At 28.0% G+C, this 21,637-nt stretch overlaps 2 protein-coding genes across 2 annotated transcripts in view; one reads left to right on the top strand and one right to left on the bottom strand.

Annotated features, from left to right (window-relative positions):
• Nucleotides 1-495, bottom strand: part of LOC101237995 (uncharacterized) — a 110,240-nt gene extending 109,745 nt beyond the window's left edge. Inside the window, exon 1 of the mRNA XM_065795955.1 lies at nt 1-495. This exon is cut by the window's left edge and continues 328 nt beyond it. Coding sequence (XP_065652027.1) covers nt 1-341 — 341 coding nt within the window. The 5' untranslated portion in view covers nt 342-495.
• Nucleotides 496-2,137: 1,642 nt separating this feature from the next.
• LOC100200877 (estradiol 17-beta-dehydrogenase 11) overlaps nt 2,138-21,637 on the top strand; it is a 48,082-nt gene continuing 28,582 nt past the window's right edge. Inside the window, exon 1 of the mRNA XM_065795954.1 lies at nt 2,138-2,293. Coding sequence (XP_065652026.1) covers nt 2,158-2,293 — 136 coding nt within the window. The 5' untranslated portion in view covers nt 2,138-2,157. The remainder of the gene's footprint in view (nt 2,294-21,637) is intronic.

Raw genomic sequence — 21,637 nt, 5'->3', positions numbered from 1 at the left:
TCTTCTGCAGATATTTGTTTTATTAGTTCTTTTGGCAATGGGTTAATAATATCCGTGCTTTCAAATGCCTTCCCGCTCGGAGACATAATCGAAACTTCATTAAATGGACTTTCAGAAAAATCACTTTCAAAAATATGTTTTATATAATCATTTTCCGTGTTTAGAGCATGTTGTAAAATTACGTTTTCTTTATATTTATTCAAGTTTTCTGGCATTCTCTTTAATGGATGATCAGTAACATAAGCATGTACTACTCTACCTTCCATCAACTTGTGACAACCACAATTTGTAAATATGAGCATGGCAAAGATTTTAAAGAATAATAAGCTAAAAAACTCCATCTCTATTGATTTAGTATTTTAACTTTTTTTTTTGCATATAGGAAAAAAAAAAATTATAATTATAAGTTATTTTAAATACCGAAAATTATTTAAAAATTGCTGTTGCGCATGAGTTTCCTTCCACACTTTGTGCATGAGTTTCTGTCGACGTTTTGAGTTCTTTTGAATTTTTATATTCATTCTCTTTATATGTTTAGAAACTAAACGGTAGAAACTGTTTTCAGGCGATGTTTATTTAAAAGATGGCATTTCAGGGTTTATATTTTATTTTATGCGTAGTTCAATCAATTTTTTTTGGTGCATTAATATGAAAAATATATTTTTCAATATTTTTTCCCATATTTTCTCTGTATAATAATACATAAAATATAATTACGGTAATTAGAAAAAAAAGAAGCATGTTTTAAAGATTTTAAGTTTTTAAAAGTTTATTATTTATAATATAAAGTTTATTATTTGTAAATAAGTTATTTTAAGAGTAACAAGTTTATTTCCTGTCATAGTTTCTTTTTTTAATCTCATTGTTTGAGAGAGCAAAGGAGGCCCTTGGAATTTCAATTGCACCTAAAGTTCATGCTGTCATAAAGATTCCAACTCCGTTAAGATAATAGTAATGGTCGATTTTTATATATGCTCTGCAAGAGTTTATAGCTTTAGGGTATAAATACCTTTTTGTATACAAATTTTGGTGAAAAGTTTTGATAAAAATCTAATTTTAACAAAAAATCATTGTTATTAAAGCTTCTTCATTAATTCTTTTTTTAACTTTATAAAAACCATCATTTTAATTTTTGATATATTTAAAAAACCTAAAGTTTATGGTGTCATCAAGATTCCAACTCCGTTAAGGTAATAGTAATGTGGCCGATTTTTATATATGCTTTGCAAAGCATTTCTGTCTGATTGCATTGAATGTCTCAAATGCAGCAAGAAGTTTTCCTCTTTCGTTTCCAATTTTGGTGTTTGCAAGAAATTCTTCTAGGACCCCAACATTCAATTTTCACGAGCAATTCTTCTAGGACCCCAACATTCAATTTTCACAAAAAATACTACAACTAATTCATTAATTCTTTTCCGACCAAAAAAGAGCTTATAATTAAGAAAAATTCCCTATAAACAATCAGAACAGATGACATTGTTAAACTATAATGTTCATTTCACGTAAAAAACGTGTTTATTTAAAATCTTATTCAATTTCGGACAAGCGATTGTGATTTTAAAAAGGTTTAAAAAAAAAAAAAAAAATCTTCGGTCTGGGTTTTTTCGCTAATAAAATTTATTTTTTATGATATCATATGAAATTTATCATTTTAATTTTTTTTGTTTTTTCATAATTCGCAGACCTGATCATTTAACGGAAATATGTACTAGTCAACATCATATCATACAGACGCTATAATATTGCGTTAACTACACCGAGTAGTTATTTTTTGCACATTGATGTCGGAAGAATAACCTTTTTTAACATTGGGATCCGGTGTCTAAAACTCTATACACGGGAAATCGAGATTTTTTAAAAAAATATTTAAACCTAAAAATTACGATGCGTAATTAATTTGTTAATGTAATAATGTATTGTGCTATTTAAAAACATACTGCTAATATGGCAGATTATGTAAAAATAGTTTAATAACGTTAAAATGATTGTTTGCTGTATACAAATACTTGTACACTATATTATATAGTATTATGCATATGATATGCTACTATATTTATTTATTATACTTATAAATCTTATATCACATTATGTAATATAAAATTTATATTAGTTTTTATTTTTAAATGACTGATTTTTTTAATAGTATGAAAAGAAGTAATGAATAACTTTGTTGAGATTATGAATATAATCACGACAGCTATTGTTGTAATTTTATCGTTTATTGAGCATTTTTACAGAAAGTTGTTTCCGTTTAAAAAGAAAAGTCTTAATGGAAAATGTGTCCTAATTACTGGTAATATATTTTAGGCTTTATATTTTGTTTATAGTGTAAAATTTAATAAAATAAAAAAGTAGCAGTTATAGCTACTTCATTTTAATTTCCTCAATAGTAAAAAGAAACTGTTTTGCTACTACGCTAAAATATCTATCTATCTATATATGTATATATATATATATAAAAAAAACTTTTTTTTCTGAAAAAAGTGTTCAGTTTTATACAAGCAAAGTGGTGGTTTGGTGCCCCCTCTGTGCATCCGATACACCCGGTCGTTAGAGTTTAACATAAAGTTGTAGCCCACTCTTACACCTATCTTTTGACACCAAAAAATTTGCATTTCGATAAGAATTAAGAAATAAAGTTATGACAATTTAAGTGAAGAAAAACATTATTTTCACCACATTTTCTTCAACAAATCCTAATATAGAAAAATCGGTACTTAAACTGTCATAACTTTTGAACCAATTGTTCCATTTTGATAATTTTTTCACCTTTAAATTACTCTAATAATTTTCTAATGATATATAACATTATAGTATTCAAACAATTTAAATCTTTACTCTTGTACTTAATATATATATATATATATATATATATATATATATATATATATATATATATATATATATATATATATATATATATATATATATATGTATACATATATATATATATGTATACATATATATGTATATATGTATATATATATATATATATATATATATATATATATATATATATATATATATATATATATATATATATATATATATATTAAGTACGTGAGTAAAGATTTAAATTGTTTGAATACTATAATGTTATATATCATTAGAAAATTATTAGAGTAATTTAAAGGTGAAAAAATTATCAAAATGGAACAATTGGTTCAAAAGTTATGACAGTTTAAGTACCGATTTTTCTATATTAGGATTTGTTGAAGAAAATGTGGTGAAAATAATGTTTTTCTTCACTTAAATTGTCATAACTTTATTTCTTAATTCTTATCGAAATGCAAATTTTTTGGTGTCAAAAGATAGGTGTAAGAGTGGGCTACAACTTTATGTTAAACTCTAACGACCGGGTGTATCGGATGCACAGAGGGGGCACCAAACCACCACTTTGCTTGTATAAAACTGAACACTTTTTTCAGAAAAAAAGTTTTTTTTAAAGACATGAGCAATATAAATATACAAAAAAGTTGTTTTAAATTTATAGTAAACTAAAATATATAAGAGGTGTATGTTAGCAATAGAGGTGGGTGTGGTGATTGTTTGATACACCCTAGTATCAAAAAAGACTTGGTTTTATAAATATTTATATCTTTACTAAAATTAGTATACAATATAAAATAATATTATACAAGATCTTACATATACAAGTGGTGTTTCTATTACGGAAAGGCATATGCCCCCACCCCAATTCCCCTCCCCCTGCCAACCTGAAAAAAAAAGAATTGCAATTACTGTTCAAAATTTGATAATAAATCATAAAAAAAAAAAAATTGGAAATAAATTAAAAAATTTGAATAATAAGTTTAAAAATGAAATTGGAAATAAATTAAAAAAAAAATTCATACCAGACAACCACCAAATATGAGAGATGAATGTAAAACTCGTAGTAGATAGGTTGATGATGTTTTAGTACTATAATATCAAAAAATGATTCAATTCTTGAAATATCTGATTGAATATTTAAAGTACAACAAAAAAGAAGTAAAAAATATATTCCACTAGATTAAAAGATACGTTAGTGGTGCATCCATGGTCATACGAGAGTGGAGTACCATCCCTATTTTTTATTTTAGTGCCACTCTCTTATGACCATCCATGGTCATAAGAGAGTGGCACTAAAATAAAAAATAAAGTATTTATTTTGCAATTACAATCATGTTGAAAGGTTCAGATTATACCTTACTAACTCGCTAAGATGATGATTGCACTAAAAAATAAAAATATAAAATACTATAGCACAGCCTTATATGATAAAATAATCTTATATGAAAAACATTATATGAAAAAATGAAATAATATAGCAAAACCTTAAAATAATTTGAAAATTAAAATCATATAGAAAAATAGAAATATAAAAAACTTTACCCGTTATAACCAATGAAGATGATGTTAAAAAATAAAAAATGCAATACACAATATAACCGTGCAATTATTTCATAATTGAAACCATACTTAAAATTATTTGTAATTAACAATATATATATATATATATATATATATATATATATATATATATATATATATATATATATATATATATATATATTTATATATATATATATATATATATATATATATATATATATATATATATATATATATAAAAACCTTACCAACAGTAATGGATAAAGATGATATTAAAAAATAAAAAGACAATACACAAAACAACCTTAAAATTATTTTATAATTAAAACCATACTGAAAAGTAAAAATATATAAATCTTACCAACAGTATTAGAAGAAGATGATACTAAAAAATAAAAATACAATACACAACATAACCTCACGATTATTTAGCAATTAAAATCATATTAAAGTAAGAATATATAAACCTTACCAAACAGAATAGACGACAGTGACACTAAATATTAATTAAATAGCATAACACAAGTCTCCCTCTATAAATTTATATATATATATATATATATATATATATATATATATATATATATATATATATATATATATATATATATGTATATACAGTTACATTATTATTATTGTCGAATGGGGCGAGAAGAAATTTGTTTCAATGCCATAAAAAAAATTAAAAAAAAAACTCACTATATCAATACAGTGCTATATGAAAATTATAAATTATCTTGACGTCACATTAAATCTCAATGACCATACTTTCCAACATATTCTAAGCCCGGAAATTCTTTAAATTATATTCATGCTGATTCAAACCACCCACCTAATATTTTAAAGCAGCTTCCGCATTCAATTAAGTTAAGATTGTCTGCAAATTCGTCAAGTGAAGAAATTTTCCAAAGATCTACTCCTATGTACAATGACGCGCTATTAAGATCCGGTTTTAATCACAAACTTTCATATCACACTAATTTTAATTTATCTCATACCATAAACCGTAAACGCAACATCATATGGTTCATCCCTCCTTTCAACAAAAATGTTAGCACTAATATAGGAAAAAGCTTTTTAACCTTGATCAACAAACACTTCCCAATTAATCACAGACTTCACAAAATTTTAAACAGAAACACAATAAAAATAAGCTATAGCTGTATGTCGAATATGAAGTCTTTTTTAAATGCACACAATCAACAAGTTATGAACAACAAAAAAATTCCACCTAAAACCAATGTATATATATATATATATATACATATATTTATATATATATATATATATATATATATATATATATATATATATATATATATATATATATATATATATATATATATTGTGTTAAATGCATTGCATTCTAGTAGAACTGCCTTAGAGAAGTATAGTAAGTTAATAAGGTTGTAGCAGATTGAGATAAAAGTACAAAAGGACAGATGTCGAGTGGAAAACAAAGGTTCGCTAAGAAGTAAGATACTAAAATTTAATCATGATAGAATGTAGTAAATATAAAAGAGAATAATATATAATAGGTAAAAGTCATCAATATTCATGATAATGAATAGCTGTTAGTGTAAATGTATAAAATGTCTCAATTGTCAAATTATTCATTTTATAAGTAGATACCATGTGGTGAGATAAACATACATTATAGATATATATGTTTCATGAAAAAACATCATGAGGGTATCCCATCATGATGTTTGCCGCAGACCTCCACAATTATAAGTGGTTATTTGACATGGGTGTAACAGTAAGTACAGTTATTTGTTGCAATATATAATGTGGGTTAGTGAGAATTGCAACTATTTTAATTTCTTATAGTTGTATATATGATGTATATAGTCATTGTAGAATTTGTGTATATGCATACTGTAGTAGCATGTGTTATTAGTATGAGTAATTAAGCAGTCATATAAATTATATCAGGGGCTATTCTAGACTGTTTTCAACAGCATCAACCATATTTGGGCATCGCCCAAATTAAAATTTGAGGACTTTTTTTTTTTCATGTTTTTTATGGCAAATATTGTTATTTTCAATAAAACGTCTATATTCGGCAATATTTCTGATAAATTTCACCAGGATGGTGGTTACCACTGCCCAAATTTTTTTCCTAGAATAGCCCCTGTATATATAAATAATTAAAGTTAATTAAAAAATGTAGAATATTCTAATAGAATGACAACATTATAACAACAAAATCTTGTACATATATTTTGCTACAAGTGCAAAATATATGTATAAGATTTTGTTGCAAAAATATAATTATTTTAAACCACTAAACTGTAAATTTACACAGTAATCTCTGTATCATGATAACTAATAAACTGATTTCATTCTACTTCTACTGTCATTTTTGGATACAAGTCCTCCATTTACTTATGCTGCAGTAGCTATTGATGGAGTTACTAATAGACCAACACCGTATCGTATACTGGCCAATTCAATATTAAAGATATTTTCATAATTTCTAAATTTTTTCAGAATATTTGTGCTTTTCCATTCATACTTTTTAAATTTAGCAGGTCATGAATCTGAAATGTTTTCTCCCTTAAACAGGTACAGTAAATTTGCACACCAGCTTTAATGTCAGAGTGACTGGATTGCTCAGAACAAAGAGATATCATATAGATACAATAACAGTCTTCCAATTCAAATAATCTGTCAATGATAAAATTCAACTTTTCTTTTGTAACTTTATTTGCTCTATTTGAAAAACATACCTCAAGAAACCAGGTTTGTTCAACATTTACTTAAGTCTTTCTAACAAGTTGTATTTTTAACTAGTTATAATAGGCACAAATAATACACTGGCCTTTACCCATTTTTTATAAAAGTTATATGTCCTAATACAATACATGTCCAGATCACATGATCAACTTAATATGTTCCATATATTAAAACTACACTTGATTTAAAAATTTTGTAATTAAAATTTATTTTCATGGGTCCCCAAGATGCATTCAACAAAGTTATCTGAAAATTTCAAAAATAATAGTTAAATTATCCCCCTCCATAGCCTTGTTGGCCCTGCTTATTAAGTCTTACTGCAAACTCTATTTGAAGTATGTGCTTTGTCAAATAAGTTTATTCAAAATAGTGAGAAATCGTTTGCTTCAGATACTCACAAAATTTTGATCAATGCGAGTATTACCCTAAGTCTTTTAGATATGTTTTTCTTTTTTTGTTTGGTAGTTTATATCAACTGAATTAGGTGATCGCATTGATTGTTATCTTTTTTTACTTATCGACATCGACTAAAAACTTTTTCTACCTATCTACTATTTTTTCTCGACTAACTTTTTTAAAAAAACGCCGCTGAAATATAAGTTAAGCACAAAAAATGTTTTATGATTATAACAAACAGGTACTAGAAATTTATTTAACAAAAAAATATATTCTTTTACTTTACTGGTCGCATGTATTAAAAAAATCCACGTACATTTATGCCCACCAGTGAAAAAGAATTATATACTTAAAAGAATACTCTTAAAATGAAAGCGGCAATGATATATTAAGGTTAAAATAAAATCAAATATATATTTCCTAATAATAATTAATATATACTGATTCAAATAATATAAAATTATATAATTCTTAAAAATCAAAGTTTACTTTGCAGTGTCATTGTGAAGCCAATTTAATTTTGTGTTGATTTCATATTCATTTTCCATAAATTTTACAGTATTTTTTATTTGGAGTAGAAAAGGAAAGAAAATAAAAAGACCCCACGAACGCATTTTATTCTCTGCAGGGTTGGACGGAGGTGGGGAAGAGGGATTGGGAAATATTTTGATAAATTCACAATTTCATCAAAATGCTGTATCAAATTTATCCTGGTTTACATCCTGAGCACCTACTTCATTTTGTAAAGATATAAATTGCAACAATCAATTAGGCAATCATAATTTAACCTGGTCTACAAATCCAAAAGATGTTAGTGTGACCGTAGATTCTCACTTAAATTACAATAATCATATTGCAAATATAGTCTGTGCATCAAAAATTCGAGAATATTTAATCCTTAAGTGTTTTAAAAGTCTTAATCCATGTGTTATCATAAAAGCCTACACTACCTATATAAGACTAATTTTAGAATATTTCCCTAAGGTTTGTTTGCACTGAAACAATGCAGTGAAGAGTGCAAACCATTTTATTAAGAGAAAAGCTAACCTAAATAATCTTTCATATTTTTATAGACTTAAAATTCTTGGTTTAGAACTACTAGAAATTTGTCGTATTAAGCAAGACATGATTAGATGTTACAAAATTCTGAACAATTTAGTTTGCCTAAATATATCAAGTTTCTTTTTAGTAAACAACTATATTTACACTCGAGGTTACGAATTTAAATTACGCAAACTAAAGTGTAAACTCGATGTCCGTAAATACTCTTTCTCTCTAAGGGTTGTTAATATTTGGAATAACTTACTGTTTGATGCTGTTAATACCAAAAATATCAAGAACTTCAAAATCAAATTTTACTCTATCAACTTCGAAAAATACTGTTCCGGCTAACTAGTTTTTGTTTTATAACTGAGGTATTATATATAATAGTTATATATACATATATATATATATATATATATATATATATATATATATATATATATATATATGTATATATATATATATATATGTATATATATATATATATATATATATATATATATATCAGGCCTTGTTACGAGATTTCGCTGCGTAGCGAAAACGCATAACGCATTTTTAAGTAACTCAACTCAGCAAATATATTTTGCATCGTTAGAAGTTATATTGCGTCACTAGTGTCTTTTCTTGAAAAGGCGCTTGTACCGCATTGTAATTAAAGTTTAATTAAATACCTTATTAATAAAATATTTACATCAAAATAACTTGTGCATTTTTTAAACTATTATGAAAAAATAATTTATATATTTAAAAGGAATTTATATATTTAATTCCTTAAGATTGTCTGCAAGCATATCATCTTTGCTGTCTACGTCATCAGTATCGCTGCATGTTTGTATATCTTGAATATTTGCTATTTTAACTTTGTTAGAATCACCACCATCAGATTTTCTTCGTTTTTTCATATACTTCAACAAAGATAGGTCAATAATATTATCATATTCATCTTTCAACCAAAGACCTTTGTTGCCGAGAATTATTACACAATCGGCAAGTGTGTCATGGCTCATTGATAGGCGTTTATCTGCTAATATGTTTGTGACAATACTAAAAGTTCTCTCGACTTCCGAATTCGAGCCGGATATAGACATAATAAGAGAAACTAATAGACATATATTGGGAAACTCTTTAATTTTATGTTTAAAAATTACCTTCCATAAACTTTTTACCGGATGAGACTCGTACTCAGTTGTGACTAAAAGTTTAAGTTTTTTCCATTCTCGTAAAGATGCATCTCTTTGAAAACCAGCATTTATTAATGGGACTTCGAAATGGTCACTAATAAACTTGATTTGCTCCACTCCCGAGTCTTTGTCTTCAGCTATCTAATGTATTGGATCAATAAATTTCATACTTCTGTAAATGGAAAATTCACGAGAGTAATCTTGAAATCTATTTGAAAGTAACTCATGAAGTTTAGGAGAAATCACTCTTTTAATTTCATGCATTTTTTTAATTGTTTTTTCTTGATCTAAACTATTCATCTCCATTGCTACATTAATGTAAGAACGATTTTTGGGGTGTTTTCGCTTATCACCAGCTCTTTGAAAGGAACCTTCAATTTCGTTTTGATCAGTGACCAAATAGCGAATTACAAAGCTGTCATAAAATTCATCTTCTTCCCCAATTGATTTTATTTTATTGTCTATTTCTATTAAAGTTCGTTGGATAGTAGTCAGAATTTCGTGAGATAATAACTCATTTTTTTCGAAAATTTTTGAAGCTGGGACAATAACTTCCAAACAGTCTAAATATAAACCTACTTGAACAAGAAATGATTGACATTTAAATAATTTTAATAAACCTTTTACTTTTCCGACTGCTTTGCCATTTGTTGGGTCACTTGAATAATTTTCATACGCTGAAAGAAAGGCTGGCCATGTCTCGAGAAGACTAGAAAGGGCTCTTCTCCTGTGCCCGACAAATCTTGTACCAGATATTTTCGGTAAAATGTAAAAAGTTATTCCTATAGCCTTTGCCGCAGCCTCGACTTCACTTTTTAATTTTCCGGAATTTCTTAGTAGGTAATAGTTTGACAAATAAAATTCTTCGATCTTTATAAATTCCGTTACATCTTTAAAAGTGTCTTTTATTGCCAATTCAATTCTGTGGTTTATGCAATGTATTTTCAATAACCTTTTGCGAGATTTTTCTAGCTGTGTTAGGGCACCATTCTTTACACCAAAGTTAACGTTTGCACCGTCAGCTGTGGCAGAAACTAGTTTTTTATTATAATCTTCAGTAGATATTTAAAAAAATGAATTATCCGACTCAAATACACTGTTAATACCAGCAGTTACTGAGTTTGAGTTGCTTCCACCAAATTGTGACATTTCCAACAACTCGGTAACCATATATATCGGGATTCCGTTGCGCTCCGTACGGACTAAAACAAGTACTTTTTCTTTTCCAGATTTTTGGGCTTGACTTCCGTCGCTAAGTATTGAGAAGAAGTTGCAATTTTCGAGAATTTTAAAGCATTTCTCACGCACAGTATTGGCGCAACACTTGATAAGTTCTCTGCCAGTAAATCCTGTTTCTTTACGCTTTATGAAGTTTGATCCTGTGATGCATGCACAATCAACCTGAAGATATAATAAAATACTATTGTAAAATGTTAATACTTTTATGTAATAAATTAGGAACTACGAATAAAGCTTAAACTTATTTGAACTTGGTTTGCATATTTAAAAAATTAACATTTATTTGCTAAAAAAAAAATATAACAAGAAACTAAAACTTACGAAAACAGAAAAATGCGCATGAGGCATAGTTGGATGGCAAGCCATTTCATAAGCTATTTTTACCAAGTTTTTGTAAGAATTATTTGTAGATTTTTCTTTCTCTGTCAATATTGTTAGACACGAACTAGTGTTGAGTTTGTCGGTTTCCACCTTATAGAAATAGTAGATACAATTTCTTAAAAGGACATAAATGAGTCGTAAAAATTATCATAATTGTTTTGAATATATGAAAATAATGAGGAATTCCATGGAAAGTAGAAAGTTTGATGACCTTGTTTTAAAGAGGCTTCATTGACGTAGTAAATAATTATTTCGTATTTAAAATTGAAAATAATTTTTATTTATAAAAAGTGAACTAATTCAAATTTTTAACATCTTTGTTTAAAATTAGAGTTTAAAATACAAAATGAATATAAAGTCTGACTATTAACCTGTTGCTCTTTGTCGTTTGCTTTTGCTTCTTTGTTTTCATTTAGGTCTTCATTCGAAAATCGGATTGCACTTCTGTGGACATCACTTTGTAAATGTCGAGAAACGCCATCTTTTTTAATGTAGCATGTCCCATTTATGTATCGTAATGCGGTTGTTCTTATTGCTCCTTTGGCATTGGCCAGGATATTCTCTTGATGAAGAACACATACTTTACAAAAGACTTTTACAACATATATAATTCCATTCTCTACAGTAGTTTCTGTACAAAAAACTTCGGAAAGATTCCATTTTTTAAAAGTTTTCAAGATTCCATTTTTTAAAAGTGACCCTGTTTTTATTCAAAATTTTATCCATTTGATTATGTATTTAAAAAAAGTATAGAATGGTTGAATGATTTGTTGAAATCCTTAGTAAATATAAACCCTTTATAAAGAAAATTAATGTCGTAAGGAAATGAAAATAACTAACATTAGTTCAAAGTTTGTTTTGTTTTATTATAAACACGATTCCATTTTCTTTTTTTAAAAAGCAATTCTAGCCTAGAAACGTATTTAATGCGCATTATATGATAGGCAGCTTTACTAAGTGTAATAACTGTTGTACTTTAAATTATAAATAAATAGTCACATATGTCTTTAATTTTTTCCTGAATGGGGAAATAATTAGGGGAATAAACTTTTTTTTCTTCCGATAGTTATTTATTAACATTTTAGTTGTTTACATCCTAATTTCATCGTAATTACAGAGAAAACATTTTTATAAATAGGATAATATTGATTATGCTAAATATTAGCATTTTTTCTAAAGTATTTGTTTTAAATATTCTTTTGTAAACCCTTCTCTAAATATCATTGATAATAGTTAATTTTAGTTAAAATACTCGAGTAACAGAATCTGGCCTATCATTTGCAACCTAACCTGCTATGTCACATTTTTTTTAGAGGCCCTTTTTTTTCAAGAAATTGACGATTTTTTTTCATGTAAGGGAGTGTGTCTAGGCCCCCCTTCCTAACCCACTTCGAAAACTGCGTCATCCGCCTTTACCCTTTACCCGTATATAAGTTTTAAGTTATCTCACGCCGTTTTGGCTTTAAATTATAAGAAATAAATAGATCTTTTTTTTCTTTCTCTCTAATAGTGGTACTAGTTTTAATTATTTATATAATATAATTATAGTTTCAAACTACTTTACAGTTTTAATCAGTGCTAAAACAAAGCAAAAAATCTACTTAAAATTTTTTTTAAAGAACTTGACTAGTAAGTATTCGTCTACTGATCATAAACTAGTTCATCATTTCTAATCGACGTTCTTTCTAAGATCAATCTAAAAAATCAATGATAATGAAAACGTATGCAAAAAAGAAACTTCGGCACTAAAAAATCATTTACTTCTAAAATTGGTAAATATTCAAAAAAAAAATTTGAACAACTAAATTCTCTAACATATCATTCACGACAGGTCCAGCCAGGGGCGATTTTTTTATCTCCACTCTTTTTATATGGGAGGGAGGGGAGAGGCAACAAACCCAATACAACTCGTGAAATCGCACCTGGGTCTCAAAAATTCATGATGAGGAAATATTTGATTAAAAAGCTCATTATTAGTACTTTCTTAAAGAGATGAAGAAAAAAATAATTGTTTTATAGCTATAAATAAATAAACAAAAATCTTTACATTTAAAATGAACATTACTTGTTGAAATGAAAATATATAAACTTATGAAATACGAAACTTAAAATTAAATATGGTGAAATGTTTAAACTTTAAATACTTTATTTTCTTTAACTAGTTTTTAACAACAACAAAAAAATTATTTGACAAACTCTGTCTGTAAAAAAAAAACTATTAGTTAACAATTGCAGTTAAATGCTTTTACTTACGACTTTATTTCTTGTGAATAAACGTCACATAAACGATATCAAAAGATAATTAAAAATATTCTAAAATATATAAGTTTTTGCGTAGCGCAAAACTGCTGAACGCGTAGGCAAATCGCCTTTTCGCAAGCAAAATGCGAGCTGAATAACGCTTCTTAACAAGGCCACACATATATATATATACATATATATATATATATATATATATATATATATATATATATATATATATATATATATATAGATATATAAATACGTATATATATATACATATATATATATATATATATATATATATATATGTATATATATATATATATATATATATCAGGGCTTGTGATGAAGCAAGCGCGGTCGCGCTCCGCTCGTAAAACGCGCCCGTAAACGGTATTTTTAAACGTTCTAGGCGCAATAAACAACGCTCGTTCAGCTTAAAAGGAGCGTATAAAATAACGCTCGTCCAATAGTTCAAGATTATTTTTTTATTTTCATAAAATATTTAAAAAGATTTTTATTAAAGATATTCTGTTATCAAACGACTGATATAAAATATAAAAAGCACAACGTCCCTCTCTTTTGCACTAACGTAAGGAATGAGCAGTTTAAAGTCGTTATCGTCACTAATTTCAATAATGGAATGTGCACGTGGAAACACAATGTGAATACAAAAATGCGCAAATAAAATAAGAATAAAAAATTAGAAAACCATTATAAGAAAATTAAAACTGCGGAGTATTTTTAATCTTGTGAAAATATCAAGTAAAATTTATTTGATTTAATATTTGTAATATTCCACACATCGTTTATAATAAAAATAAATATTAATAATAGAGTAATTTTTAAAATTAGTTTTTGTTCATAGTATAGATTTTTTATTAACTATTATTTATTTTAACTCAAATTTAAAACGATTCTGTTGTTTAGAATGTTCGCAATTAAGGACATTCGATAAGAAAACTAAGTAATGATGACAATATGTATTAAATAAAAAGTTATTATTCTTATTTATTATTATTTCAAATTATTCTTGCGTGTTATAGTTTTAAGATAAAAAAACGTAATTTAAATAAGAAGTTTTAGAAAAAAATTTAATAATTAATTTGAATAAAAAATATCAAGAAATATAAAAACCATTAACCGTAAATTAAGTTTACAGAGTAACATTTTAAAATACATATATCAAAACAAAGTCACTAAATTATACTTCAATACTAAATCAATAAGAAGTTGCATTTTTGTTTGATATTATTTTTTTATAACATAAGTAGTTAAAAATAAAATCGAGATCTGACAATATGCAAGAAGTTTGGTAGTATAAAAATCTCTTTCGTCAAAGTGTTTTCATAACCGTGACACTAATTCAAACAATTTTTGACGAAAGAATTATGTATCAAATAAAAAAAGATATAAAAAAGAAAAGGCTTTTTATGAGTATCGCCTTAGCAATTTTCATGATTGCGCTCGCCGATGTTATCTCGAGCGCACATAATCACGCCCGATGAAAACATATTCTAATTTTACGAGCGCGATATAACACGCTTGACGATTTTCTTCATCACAAGCCCTGTATATATATATATATATATATATATATATATATATATATATATATATATATATATATATATATATATATATATTTATATATAATGCTTTTCTAAAACTCAATTTTATGGTTCTGAGGTCTGTTGGTTGTCAGGTTTCCCAAACTCTGTGGTAGCTCTCAGAGAGGCTGATTTCATTAACAGCTGAAAAATATCAGAGTACTAACAGTGTCATGTTGCGCATGGATTGTGTCCCTGTTCGTACCTTTGGCGTGCATTGTTGAGACCACATTTGGAGCCCATTGTTATGGCTTAGGATTTAATAAAAGTAATAAGGCAATTGCTTGGGCTATTTAATAGTGTACTGAGCACAAGCTTTGGTTTGAGTCAAGTTCTTTAACAAATTAAAAAATGACAAAAGTACCAAAAACTGTAAAATACAAAAAACATCATTATCACCAAGTTCTCTAAATCTATTATTCACTAATATTTGTGGTCTTCGAAGTAACTTTTCTTCTGTTGAGTCTTATCTCTTGCAAAGTTCACCAGACCTACTTGCTCTTTGTGAGACTAATTTGAGTTCAGCTGTCTCATCTTGTGATCTTAGTGTTGATGGTTATCTTCCTCTAATTCGTAAAGACTCCAACAGTCACATGCTTGGCCTGGGCATTTACATTCGTAAGAATTCCCCCATTTGTCAGGAAACTAGGCTTGAATCCACAGACTATTCTTTTATGTGCTTTGTTCTATATCGCTCTCCTTCATCTCAAGACTGCACACTTTTTGAAGTTATTTCTGATCATATTGACCAAGCCCTCTCTCTTTATCCATCAACCAATATCATCGTTGTTGGTGATTTTAATGCTCATCACACTGAACGACTTGGCTCTAGTGTCAGTGACTCTGCTGGCATTAAAGCGCACAACTTTTGCCTTTCTCATCCTTAACTCAAATAGTCAACTTTCCGACTCGCTTTCCAGACAACCCGAATCATTTACCTTCTCTACTCAACTTGTGTCTTGTTTCTGATCCTAGTCAGTGCTTAGTCTCTCCACATTCACCCTTAGGTACTTCTGATCACTATCTGATCTCTCTAAAACTAATATCTCATACTTCTTCATCATCAGAATCTCCCTATCATCATACCTCTTACAACTACCTTAAAGCTGACTGGGACTCTTTCAGTGATTTTCGTCATGATGGCCCTTGGGTAGAAATCTTTTGTCTTCCTGCTGACAAATGTACTACTTACATAACTTCGTGGATTCAGGCTGTCATTGAATCTTTTATTCACTCTCGTAAATTCCAGGTCAAGGCTCGCTCTTATCCATGGTTTTCCTCACATTGTGCTGCTGCAATTTTCAATTGAAACCATTATTTCCATATCTATCAGCAAAACAATTCTCCAGAAAACAGACATCTGTTTATTACTGCTAGAAACCATTGTAAAAAGGTTTTGTCTAACGCCAAAGCCCACTATTCTCAGGTCAGGAAATTTCATATTTCATCACAAAAATTAGGCTCTCATGACTTTTGGAGAATCTTTAATATTATCAATAATAAGGGAAAATCTATTATTCACCTCTCTTGTATGGTTCAGACTTTGTCACCTCACCTAAAGACAAAGCTGAATTGTTTGCTAAAAGCTTTTCATCAATATCATCTCTTGATTCCACTGGTTGTGTTCTACCTGATATAGCCGTCAAACAGGTTGATCCATTGCTTGACATTCGTATCACTCCAGCTTCTGCATCTAAAGTGATTTCCTGCCTAGACTCTTCTATAGCTTGTGGTCCGGACAACATACCTGTTATAGTCTTGCAGAAGTGTTCTCCGGAGCTGTAGTCTATACTTTCAAAACTATTTAACAAGTGCTTATCAGAGTCTTGTTTTCCAGCCTGCTGGAAAGCGATATCTGTTATCCCTATTTTCAAAATTTCTAGAGAGCAATCTGACTCATCTAACTACTGTCCCATTAGTCTTCTTCCTATCATTATCTTCCATTCCATTAGTCTTCTTCCTATCATAAGCAAGGTTTTTGAATCTTTAATTAACAAACACTTAATCTCTCATCTTGAATCTAATAACTTACATTCTGATCATCAATATGGATTTCGATCTTCTTGTTCTACAGCTGATTTGCTAAGAGTAACAACAGATAAGTTTTATCGTTCATTAGATAGAGTTGAAGAAGTTAAGGCTATCGCTCTTGACATTTCTAAAGCTTTTGATAAAGTTTGGCATTCTAGTCTTCTCCATAAGCTTTCTTCTTACAGTATATATCATTCTGGTAATATCTTAAAGATTATTGAGTCCTTCCTTTCCAATCATAGTAGAAAAGTTGTCCTCGATGGACAGCATTCTACTTCATATTCTGTAATTTCAGGGGCTTTTCAAGGTTTAATCCTAGGCCCTTAAATCCTTTTTAATTACGTAAATGATCTTCCAGATATTCTCACATCTAAGATGGCATTGTTCACTGATGATACTACCATTTGTTCTTGTCATGATAAGAAGCCAACACTCTCTGATTGCTTGGAGGGGGCATTTGAGCTTGAAAAAGATCACACTTCTACTACAGCATGGGGCTCATAGTGGCTGGTGAACTTTAATTCAGATAAAACTCAATTTCTTTTAGCCAATCGTTATCGCAATAACTTAGATCTTCCTATATTTATGAATGGTAATGTACCCAATGAGTCATCTACTCTTCATCTTCTAGGATTAACTCTGCTCTTTCTTAGCTAGCGTCTCTTGTGCCATCTACTAAAATTCATTTTTGTGTTACTCATCATTTAATTAAGTCTCATCCTTTCTAACTGTTTTCCTCAACATCAGTTTTTTGGAATTCGCTTCCTTCATTTTGTTTTTCTGATTCATTTAATTTGCAATCTTTTAAGTTGTCTGTCAATTGTTATCTTGCTCTACAATCTTCATCTTTTCTCTTCCAGTAACATCCAACTCTAATAGTGGTTGCTTGCAGCCTTGTTGGAAGCAAAGATGTTTAAAAAAAAAAATTATCTAGCTTATTTATTATGTGATTGTAGGGCATGTCCTTTAGAACATATATTACTTTCTAATAAACTTTAATTTAATCTAATCTAATAATATCTCAAGCAGGGATGCCGAGTCCTAAAAGGACTCTGGCTTTATATCTCTACTTTTTCCAAGTCTGTAGTGTCCAGAAGCTCTAAACATGTTTGTTGACTTATGATCTGCGACAAGAAAAAAATTTATGAGATTTAAAGACTTGAAACTTATTGTTTTTTAGCCCAGAGTCCTGGAGTCCTTGCTGCCATTATACTTAAAGACTCCGGGCTCAAAAAATGATTGTTCCTTTAACCTAAAAGTCTTGACTTTTTTCCTATTAGTAGTCCATAAACTTATTTATATTTTTAGAGCTCCTGGATACCAAAAACTAGGATAAAGTAATCTTTTTGTGACTTTCAAATCCGGAGTCCTTTTTGGGACTCCACATCCCTGATCTCAAGTTATATATTGTTTTTATTGATTTTGTTCACATTAATACTATTGTTATTATTATTATTATTATTATTATTATTATTATTACTACTATTTTTATCATTACTTATATTATTTTCATCATTCTAGCATTTGCACAATGGTTCACTGTCAACACTATTTATAAAATTTAATATTTTTTTAAGGAAAAGATTTTTATTCACTTTTTTTTCATTTATTTCTTTATCTCTTAACTTTAAGATTTTTGATATATGATGATTGTTTTATAGCAATGTTATGATATGTTATATAAAAATATATGTTAATTGTTTTCCAATTTTTATTTTCTATTTTTGATAGTTAAACAAAAACAATATTCTAAATTTCATTTTTATATGTTTGTAAAAACAATGTACTTTAGATGACTTTTTAAACAGGAACTTTTCTAAGCAGAACTTTAAAATACTGGAGCATTTGGTACTGAAAGTCAGAATCACTTTTTATACAAAACACTTTGTAAAATTTTTTGCCATAGTGTTTTTAATAATATTTGAATATCATTAAATTATTCTGACACTTTATTTCATAGTAACACATTTTTTTGTTTTTTCTAAGTAAATTCATCATAGCAAAAGATGTTTAACGTAGCGTCTTTTATATTATAGCGTCTTTTGCTATAATGAATTTTCTTAGAAAACTTAAATGGTTATGTCATTGTGATTTTATACAGTTTTGTCTAAAAATACTATATATTCTTCATCATGTTTTGAATAACTTCAAGTATACATTAAAATATTATTATTAGTCCAATGTCATTTTGGATCCACTCTGAATTTCACTTAAGTGGCTTAGTGTAGTAATTAGTCGTCTTGCTTTAATAAATAAAAACTTTATAAGCCATAAAAGTATACACATTTAGTGTCTACAAAATAACTTTGTTCCTTATTTTATGTTTTTTATTAGTAATGTAACAACATTTTTCTAATCAATTATTACAAATCAGTCTTGTTTATTTTCCTTGTTTTTTTATTTTTATCTTCACACATAACAATTTAATAACAGCTAACCTTTCTGTCAATAATGATACAAGTGAAATTCAACATAATTTATATGCAAACTAAATTCCCTAAATGTTTTCAATTACGCCTTTTATATAAATACAATTTTTCACAAGCAATTGAATTGTGTCTTTATTTCTCATGTACTTTTTTGAAACATCAATATCTAGTTTGCTTTGTCTTTCTCTACAAACTGCCTCAATTATTCTACACGGAACTTTCTTTGCCATTCTTTAACAATGACATTGTTCAGCATCATTAGTTCCTGATGGTACAGAGGCACATCAGAAGTAAAATTTAACAGTCCATTTATTTATAAATTGTTAAAACAAAATGCTTCAAAATGCTGTATCATTGTCCATCAGAATTTCATTTAAACTTTTTAATATTGCGTTTAATTCATGAATAACGTGTGCATTGGTTTTATCTTTAAGATGACACCATTCTGCATACAGTGATGTCCACAGTCGATTAAAGTAGAACAGTAAAGTATCACAGTCGATTAAAGTAGAACAGTGCTGCCTTTCATAATGAGTTATATTCATACTAAGCCATTGCCATTCTTTTTACATTCTTTTTCCACTTCTATTTTCCTTTTTGACCATTTTTATTGGACTTACTTCAACTACTTGTTTCACTTCTTACTGATTCTACAAGTGAAAAAATGTTTTCTTCGTGCCATAATATTCTGTGGATCTATGAACATGGTCAATTTCTTTTAAAGATAATAAAATTCTATTTATCCCACTTGTTTTCACTTCAGAAGGTTTATCAATCACTTAACCAACTGTAAAGCACTTGAGTAAGAGCATTTCCTAAGTTAAACTTGAGGCCACAAGCTTGATATCTACTCTGAGTTGGAATTTATCCACAATATTTGCAATAGTCTGAAGTTCTTATGAACATTTTGTTTGAAGCTTTTGTCCTCAATCTAGATTTTCCAGTTAGTGTATCAGTAGCCTAATGATATAAACTGTGTTTGAATCAGTGCAGGTATGCAAAGTTTCAATTTTCCAAATTGAGGTGCACTTTTTTTTTATTTTTTTTTTATTCCTACATTGACATTTGGACATGTTTTTTTAATAAATGATGCAACAAATACACCTTGGGTTAATTAACTCATTCTGAGGAAAGCCAATTATGTCCAAGCATATGGTAGGTAATGCCATTCATAATTATTTAGGAGGAGCGGTGGGGCAAACAGTTGCTTTCTCTGGTAGCCACTAATTAGTATGGATAACTTGCATAGATTTGCCAAATAAACATTGACTCAATGTCTTAGCTTTCTGATAATAAACTGCTCATAGGCTAAACATGCCTCAACAGCAAATGCATATAGCAGTGCCTTCTTTAATCTCTCAAAACCTTCTTTGTTAGTTTCTGCTAAATGTTAGTAGTCTGCAAGCACACTATCAATAAGAGGTAGAGAAACCATGCTTGCTAGCTCGCTTACATTAACTACTTGCTAACTAGCTCAATTTTTTTACCATCTGCAACTTATCAATTTTCATTGCTGCTAAACTCTGGAATTAACTTTAAATTTATTAATTTTGACATTTTTGTTGACTATTTGTACACCATTAGTGAGTTAAAATTTTATTTTTTCTATGAAGAAATATAAAATATTTATATATATAAATATGTAAATTTTTAATGTAAAACATTATGAGACATGAATATTTTTAAGAGTTTCTTTTTTGTTTATTTACTGGTTTGACAATTATTTCAATTTATGTATACACCTTCCTCTATAAGTTTAACTGCACTTAGCGAAAAGTTAGATTTTATAATGAACTTTTCTGGGGTTTTATAAAGGCAACAATTACAAAAATAAATAGTTTTATTTACTTACTTTATAGTTTATTCATATAAAAAACTATAAATTACTACTCAAAGTTCAGTTCTTCAAATTAAATTGTATTTTCATCAATATGAGCGCCTCTAGATTTAATGATAGCCTGGGAAAACA

The sequence above is a fragment of the Hydra vulgaris genome, chromosome 04 (assembly GCF_038396675.1).
Source record: "Hydra vulgaris chromosome 04, alternate assembly HydraT2T_AEP".
Taxonomy (NCBI): Eukaryota; Metazoa; Cnidaria; class Hydrozoa; order Anthoathecata; family Hydridae; genus Hydra; species Hydra vulgaris.
The sequence above is the reverse complement of the archived record's forward strand: the minus strand, read 5'-3'. Positions and strand labels throughout refer to the sequence as shown.